This window comes from Octopus bimaculoides, chromosome 30 (assembly GCF_001194135.2).
Source record: "Octopus bimaculoides isolate UCB-OBI-ISO-001 chromosome 30, ASM119413v2, whole genome shotgun sequence".
Classification (NCBI taxonomy): domain Eukaryota; kingdom Metazoa; phylum Mollusca; class Cephalopoda; order Octopoda; family Octopodidae; genus Octopus; species Octopus bimaculoides.
The window spans coordinates 9,153,709-9,162,965 of record NC_069010.1 but is presented as its reverse complement, the minus strand read 5'-3'; the positions used below and the strand labels follow the sequence as shown (position 1 = coordinate 9,162,965).

The window sequence follows — 9,257 nt, the reverse complement described above, 5'->3', positions numbered from 1 at the left end:
TATATATATATATATGTATAAACGTGTTTGTATATGTATATATATTTATATATATGTATGTGTGTGTATATATATATATATATATATATATATATATACACACACACACCTCATGTGTATATATATATATTTATACATATATATACATGTATACATATATATATGTGTATATTATATATATATATATATATACATACAGATATATATATGTGTGTGCATATTTTTATATGTCTATATTTATATATACGTATATATATTCATATATACGTATATATTTATATGTATATGTATACATATGTGCATATGTATATATATTTATATATATATATATATATATACACACACACACACACACACACCCATACAGTAACTGCCAAACTGTGCTGCAATTTCATGAAATGAAGCGTCTTACCAATTGTTAATTAATTGTTTCAATCATTGCAGTGTCAGGTTTGACTAAATTTTCGTGATCAAACACACCTCAGCTTAATGATTGCTGGCAGCTGACTATCTGTGTGCATTTGTGTGGTGTCAATATATATATATACACACACATAGATAGATAGAAAGAGAGCCAGCAGGGGTGGGTCCAAAGTGGTTATACAGAGGCTACATATGAGAGTTTCATTTCTCTGTTGATTACTTTTTACGATAGAATATTTCACTTGTATTTAGCAACTTTATACCAACTTTTGGCCATCTTTGTAGATGCACATACATGCATATACACATGTCTGTGTACATATAAACACTTCCGTACATCTATATGTGTACATATATTATACATGGATATATATATACACATGCACACATTACATACATATATAGAAACATGCATGCAAGCATACACACTCACACACACGCACATATAAATATATTGAAATTTATTGAAATTTTTTGGGGCTCTTTTTTTTTTTTTTTGCAGTATTTACTCCTTACAAATTTTCTTAGAAAAATATAAGGATTAAAAAACAAAATTGTTTGTCCCTTTGTTGTTGCTGTTGCTGCTTCTAATTCACCCTTTTTTTTAAGCTGATTAGTACAGAAATCTCAGTGAAAAAAAGGGAGGGGCAGGTGGTGGGGGACATGGAAAAATTATACACAAAGACAAAGACAATTTGTGTGTGTGTGCTGTCCTTTACTTGTATCAGTCATTAGACTGTGGTCATGCTGTAGCACCACCTTGAAGAATTTTTAGTCAAATAAATCAACCCCAGGAACTTTTTTTTTTTTCTTAAGCTTGGTATTAACTCTATTGTCTCTTTTGCTAAACTGTTATGGGGACATAAAGAAACCAACACTGGTTGTCAAGGCAAAAGTAAAAGAGACTTACCCAAGGTACCATGCAGTGGGGCTGAACTCGGAAATTCATGTGGTTGGGAAGCAAACTTCTTACCACACGGCCACGTTATTCTTATTAATATTTAATAGAGTGACTCAAAGGCTGAAAGTTTCGCTTGAGCCGTGCTAATACACGATTCACTCGGCCCTCAAGTCACTCCGTTGCTTCTTGTTAAATATTAATAAAAGTATACATAGTCATGCTTCAAATAGTAGTATATCCTTCGTTCATGAGAAAATTACCATTGGTGGCACATCTATTATCGCACTTTGTGACTTAATTGCCGTTGGCCGGAGGCAAACAAATCCAATAGTAATGGACGTAAAACTATGGCTTGGTAAATAAAAACAAACAAAAACCCGATTCGAAGAATTCAGAGTGACCTCCCCTGAAATCATGACGTCAGAGTCGGGAATGACGGGAGTTTTGGGCTTTTTTTCGCCATAAATCGTTTATCTTTTACTTGTTTTAATCATTAGACTGTAGCCATGCTGGGGCATTGCCATAAAGAAATTTTGTCTAAAGAATCAAGCCTAGTACTTATTCTATCGGTGTCTTTTATTGAACTGCTAATTTACAGGGACGTAAACACAACAGCATCAATGGGGATGGAGGAGGACATACACAGACAAAACAACAACACACATATATATATACATACATATATATATATGTGTGTGTGTGGCAGGCTTCTTTCAGTTTCCATCTACCAAATCTACTCACATGGCTTTGGTCTGCCAAGCTATTGCCCAAGGTGCAGTCCAGTGGGTTGGAACCTGGAACCATATGGTTGGGAAGCAAACTTCTTAACACACAACCCACACCTGGGCCTATATAATTAATCAAACGAAATATTATAAATATATATAATTCATTAACTAGCTTACTAATTGAATTAGTAGCACAGAAGGCTGCGTATTCCACAGACATGCGTACTTTTAATGTAATTCTCAGGCAGAATGTATGACACAAGACTGAATCATTGAATTACAGGGTACAACAGTCCCCTCTATTTCCACCCTGTCCATATACATTCACACAAATGAATTAATCTACACATTCGTAAACATTAACACAATTATGCTAAGAAGTTATGTATAAATTAAAGGAGAAGGGAGCTAAGATGTTGATGTATTCATGCCTTGCCCTTATATTCAATCATCACCTCCCACCATTCCGAGCCTGTATCAAGTAACCCAATCAGCTAGACAGAGCAGTCAAATGGGCAAACTGCCAATAAAATTGTTAAGTTGACAAAACTTCCAAAAACAATGGTTCATCGTGTGTATAAACAATTTAAAGAAGAGGGAAAGATTGATAGAAAAGAACACAAGACTCAAAGTGGATTCCAAGCACAATCCAAAGTTTCTCACTGGCGTCAAACTCTCGACTGAAGCCAACCCATCCCCATTCATGACAATTCTTGCAAAGAAGCGCTCTGTTTCCCTTTCCACGGTGTCCTGAGCTGTGAACAGCAACTGTGGCAGGACTAGCCATGTTTGACAATGCCATCACCTCCTAACAACCAAGGCCAAAGCAATCAGAGCTGAGAGATGACCAAAGCTTCTGTCATTCATCAAGCGTCAAGGTGTAGGAAAAACTCTTGTGCTTGTGGATGAGAAGATGTTCACTGTGGATGCTGAGGTCAATCACAGAAATTCTCAAGGGATTGCATACAACCCTTCTGACGTCCCCACCTGTGTCTGAGACTAAGAATCCTTCCCCAGTGATGATATCTGGAGCCATGGCGAGTGATGGAAATGTCATGGATCCACACTTCATTGAGTCTGGATTGAAGATTGGCACCAAGCAGTATCTGGGCATCCTGAAGAATGCTCTGGATGCAGCAGAAGTTTGGGCTTGGCAATGGGGTGTTTATCGTGGGTCAAAAGCAATACAGGGTTTCCTTGGTGAGAAATTGCCATTTTTTTTGTGAGGGCCAACATCTGGCCCTGTAATAGCCCAGATCTCAACCTTCTCAACTACATTTTATGGGGCGTACTTCAAGCAAGGACCAATACTTCACCACACCAGAGTATCAACAGTTTGAAGACCTGCATCATGCGTGCAACATGCAAAATCAAAAGAGGTGGAGATTGCAACAGCTGCAAAAAATCTTTGTTCTTGTGTGGAGGCAGTAATTGCCCCCGAAAAAGGCAGCCATATCGAGTGAAACCTTTTTGTTGTAATAAACATTACATGAAAATGTCTGTCTGTCTACCACCATCATTTTAGTATTTATAACCTGTTTTATGCATCATAAAAATTGTCTCAATTTATCTGCAAGACCCTGTGTGTATATATGTGTGTGTGTGTATGTATATCTATACACACACACATACACAATGGCCTACATGCAGCCTCAGTCCTCCTGTTCCATTCACAAGGCTTTTGTCCAACAGAATCTAGAATAGAGGACACTTGACCAAGGTGGCAAGCAGTGAGATTGAACTTGCAACCATCTGGTGAGAAAGCAAAATTGGTATCCACACAGCCTTGCCGGTGTCCATATACATGCATACCTATCTATCCATCGATCTATTATATCAATAATATACACATAAAGTACAAATATTTACAAATGAAAATAGTAAAACCTGATATGAGGAGGGGGAAAGAGAGAGGAAGGATGAGGGAAGAGAGAACGAGAGTAGCAAACTGGGTATCTGAACATACATACGCATACGTACATATACCTACAGACTGTAACCAAACGCCCCAGAAAGCATTAATTGGCCCAAGATGTTGCCAGGAGTGACAGAACCCAAAACCATGTAATAGACAAAGCGGCTTCTTTCCTAAAAACACACATCCCCGCATTTCTCTCCCATCCTCCTTCCCTCTCTCATCCCTACCCTAACATTTTACTAAGTATAATAAACGCTTATAAGTCAATAGTGTGTCCTATTTTTTTTTGTGTTAGAAGTGGGGCTGAATCCCTTTTAAATTTACCTTGACAGATTCCCCATAGAAATTAGAACCAACACATTGTAACTTTCAGTTTTGGCTCTAAATTCTCTAGCAAATTTATAGAGATAACTCAGCAGTGATATATATGTGTATATTTACTCTGCAATAGTTACCATCAGCAAAATTCTCATTGGCCTTTGGTGCAAACCGCACTCTTTATATATATATTCCAACCCATGCCAGCACGGACAACAGACAGTAAATGATGATGATGTGCATGGCCGGATGCTCCTGAACCAGTTGTTGAGTGCCCCACCCATGGGGAATCAATGCTAGATGTGTCGAAAAAATTGGAGTGATTCATAATAAATTCTCATATATTCCATCAACATAGCAAAGGAGTGTATATATCTCGTGAGCCTCGTGGGCCCCTCATCACCATTCCCGACTGGTCAGGATTAGACGAAGAATTATGGCTGAAATAGTCTTTATTCACTCTCAGACTTGATTTAGAGGACATTATTCTAAATGCTCGGATTTACTTAGGTTTTTCTCTTTTAATTTATCCCCCATTTATATATACATACATATATGCATATATACATATACATACCTGTATATATATATATCTGTATACATATATATCTATATACACACATATACATATGTATATATGCAGCACATATATTCACACACACTCACGCATATAAACACATACATGTATATACACACACATTTCAGATCGGCAGATTGTGGCACGCACACAATACAGGCATGTTTATCACTGTCTCTATTTGTTTATGTGTTCACAGCCAGTTAAAAACAACGACAAAAACAATCAGAAAAACCCCCAATTGTATCATAAAGTAGATGTTAGCCATTGGGTAGCCATTGGTCAACGAAGCAAGACCCACACAGCAATAAGGTTTTAGGTCATGCCCAACAAGGTGCCACGCAATGGAACTGAACCCAGAACCATTTGGTTGGGAAGCAAGCTTCCTACCAGACAGCTACACCTGTGTCAATTGTCTTAAGATGCCCCAGTATGGCCACAATTCAATAAAACAAAAGAACACACACACACACACTGTAAAGTGTTATTTTTCATATTTTTTTACATAAGTTCTTAAAGCCACCATTATGAAAGACATTTCTAGACTTTCTCAGCGTCATCACCAAGACATAAAAGTATAATTACTTTATCACTTTTCAGATTGTACTTGTTTGAGTTAAGTGACTGTGGCCAAGCTGGAGCACTATCTAGGATTTTAGTTGCAAAAACTGACCTCGGTACCTTTTTTTTTTTTTTAATAAATTCTGGTACTTATTCTATCAGTCCCGTTTATCAAACCACTAAGTTTAGGGACCAGGCACAACCCAACACTGGCCGTCAAGTAAGCTCCTTAACTTCAGAGTTGTGCCAGTACATATATATATATGTATATATACATATATATATATATATATATATATATATGTGTGTGTGTGTGTATATATGATGGACTATGCTTCCACACAGTTTCTGTCTACGAAATCTAGCCAAGACTTTGATTGGCCTGAAGCTATAGTAGGAGATACTTGCTCAAGGTGCCTTGCAGTGGGACTGAACTTGAAACCATGTGGTCAAGAAACAATCTTCTTACCACAGAGCCATGACTGCACCTGACTGGTGATGCAGTCTACAGAAATGACATCTGTCTACCAAAGCAATGAAACAGCTACCTAGACCAGTAATCCTCAACTTTCTGATGTTGACACTGGGAAAGTCTAGAAACATTGATCATTTTGATAGGTTTAAGGACTTTACTGTTCCAAATAAGTGTAAGGGTCACACACACATACATGAACACGTGTAAAAGACCCAAATAAAAATAGAAAAACCCCATTAAAAATAAAGCAGGGCTGCATCTTTAAAACAAAATGCCTAAAAGAAAATTTGATCCCCATATATATAAATACACTGAGACACACAGACACAGACAGGTTAATAGCAGCAGAAAATGGGTTGAAAAGACAGGAAGAGCAGAGGAATACCATGGGAGTGGGGGGAGCCTGAGATACAAAGTTGATTAGTAGAAGGGAGAATCAACAGCGGATAATCAACGGAGAGGTGGGGAAAAAAAAATATGCAGCGGATGATCAGTGGATAGGCAGAAGTTTCAGCAAAGAAGGAGTTGGTTGGTTGGTTGGTAATGTTAGAGAACTTCGGGTGGAATAGTCTCCTCATCTGTGTCTTCTTCAATACCTGCAGGTTAGACAGGGGGAAAATATTAGAAGTGCACAAAACACTGCAACTATCTGACATACATACACACACAAACATATATATATACATACATACACACACACACATGTATAGCAAAATCAATGCAATGGGTAGAGTGAACTCTCTGCGAGGAGTGGAAGGGTCTGTTTCAGATTCAGTCCTGCATCAGGGGCAAATTTGAAAGGTGAGAAATTAATGAGAGACAACAGAATTAATCCTTTAGCATTTAAACCAGCCATACCTGGTCCAAATATTCCACTGGTTTCATGTTCAAATCAGCCAGATCTGGCCCCTCGCACCTTCCTTACAATCATCATCGTTTAACGTCCGCTTTCCATGCTAGCATGGGTTGGACGATTTGACTGAGGACTGGTGAAACCGGATGGCAACACCAGGCTCCAATCTGATCTGGCAGAGTTTCTACAGCTGGATGCCCTTCCTAACACCAACCACTCCGAGAGTGTAGTGGGTGCTTTTACGTGCCACCAGCATGAGGGCCAGAAACCTGAAAGCCATGAGATAATGCATGGCTTATCCAAAACAGTGCAAATGAGTAAGTGTTACATCTAACTGACTAATCTGGATGATAAAAGGGTCAGACGTCCTCTAAGTTAAAAAATAAAACTGGTTGCAAGTTATTTTAATTTGCAGGATGTAAAACTCTGCAGTCTTTCATTAATTTCTCACCTTTCAACTTTTCCTCTAAAGAAAGATTGTGTCTGAAATGTCAGATTTTCCTCTCCCCATAACAAACTCACTGTACGCTTTTTATTATATATTATACATGTGCGTACGTATATATATATATATAATATACACATATATGCACTCATAAATTACATATTTGAACAATATATTCTCACATACACACAAATATATGTGTGTGTAGGATTGTATATGATGAAACTGTTAATTTATTGATAAACACAAAAATAAATATTAATCATGACATAAACATCAATCTAAACAAATAATAATAATAAAAATAATAAATTAAAGTCCTGAAAATTACAAAATTACAGACACATAAAGCCATGCATATATATATTTTTTCACAGATTGATTTTACCTGTAAAATGTTCAATGTTGCTTGATGACATGGTGTGGTTATGTAATGATGTAATATTATGCAATAACCGGTCATGCTACGGAAACATGCACAGCATCGAATTAGCCATCTATTCATATTCTTTTATTATATATACATACATACATATGTACGCTTGTGTATATATAGATGCAATTTCTCTTATAGACTTAGAAAAAGCATGACAAATATGAAAAAAAAACAGACCCATCAAATGACAAGATAGATAGATGTATGGGTATTACAATGATCGTGGATTGTGTGTGTATACACACACACACACACACACACATATATAAATGAAATCAAATATAATTCTTTCTTTTATTTTTTTTGGTGGGGAGCAATGGACCTCAAAGCAGATAAACAATAGCATAATAAATATTGAGTTGAAAAATGTTTGAGTGGAGTCGAAAATTTGGACAATGTGCACCACTTCTTAGCATAACACTAATACACACACACACATACATACATATATATGTATGTATGTATGTGTGTATATATAATTCAAAGTATACATTGCAGTACATACTCCATGCTTTAGATAAGAGTATAATGAGCATAACAGTTTAATGATGTGAAAACATACTTGGACAGTTGTAGATCCAAAAGCATTTGATGGGTCAATCAACACCCAACCCACACAATTCATTAGACTGACCCCAAAACTATAGAGATTGCATATATACATACATATATATATATATATATATATATATATATATATATATATATATATCAACATAACTTCTCTCTTTCTCTGTCTCTCTCTCTCTCTCTCACACGCATATATATTTGAAGACACATGGTTGAGTGATTATTTTCAGAATGACATGTAGGGTGGGTGCGAGAGACCAGATCTAGCTAGTTTGAATATAAAACATGGAGAATACTTTGGGCCAGACATGGATGACCAGTTTAACCCTTTTGTTACCATATTTCTGTTGAGATGCTTTGTGTTTCTTTCAATTAATTTTAAATATAACAAAGAATTTAGTAAAATAACTTAGTTATCATTAAGATAGTGTCAGGAACATAAATTGTGACTAAGGTTTGTTGAAAGATTTTAATTGAGAACTTTTAAAATAAAGGTATTTGTATTACAGAGCCAGAGACAGCTTCAGGCAGGTTCGTATCGAAAGGGTTAAATGCTGAAGCATTTTAGATTACTTTACCTTTTAGATTAATCTCTCAAATGTAATCCTTCTTTATTCCGATTGTTTTGAATTAATTGTGGATTAACCCACAGCCTTAAGATTACGATGACATGATTGTTTAGTTTTAGTATGACATTGCAGGGTAGGTGCGACAGGCTAATTTAGCCAGTTTGAATATAATGCATGTAGTCTTATATATATATATATATATAAGCTGTTAGATCAGGTTATGAAAGTTACAGAGAGGGTCATAGCCCAACTAATTAGGGAGCGAATCAATTTAGATGAGATGCAGTTTGGGTTCGTGCCAGGTAAAAGCACTACTGATGCCTTATTTCTAGTGAGACAGTTGCAAGAGAAATACCTAGCCAAGGATAAACCTCTGTACCTGGCTTTCGTTGACATGGAGAAAGCCTTTGACAGGGTCCCCCGATCCCTTATCTGGTGGTCAATGAGGAAACTTGGGATAGAAGAATGGCTAGTGAGAGCTGT

At 36.6% G+C, this 9,257-nt stretch overlaps 2 protein-coding genes across 3 annotated transcripts in view; both read right to left on the bottom strand.

Annotated features, from left to right (window-relative positions):
* Positions 1-883: 883 nt before the first annotated feature.
* Positions 884-9,257, bottom strand: part of LOC106882598 (protein spinster homolog 1) — a 29,699-nt gene continuing 21,325 nt past the window's right edge. For both annotated transcript variants that reach the window (XM_014933335.2, XM_014933336.2), the window contains one exon: positions 884-6,497. In XM_014933335.2, coding sequence (XP_014788821.1) covers positions 6,448-6,497 — 50 coding nt within the window. In that variant the 3' untranslated portion in view covers positions 884-6,447. The remainder of the gene's footprint in view (positions 6,498-9,257) is intronic.
* LOC128251280 (protein spinster homolog 1-like) overlaps positions 6,448-9,257 on the bottom strand; it is a 23,644-nt gene continuing 20,834 nt past the window's right edge. Inside the window, exon 11 of the mRNA XM_052978129.1 lies at positions 6,448-6,497. Within this exon, the coding sequence (XP_052834089.1) occupies positions 6,448-6,497 (50 nt within the window). The remainder of the gene's footprint in view (positions 6,498-9,257) is intronic.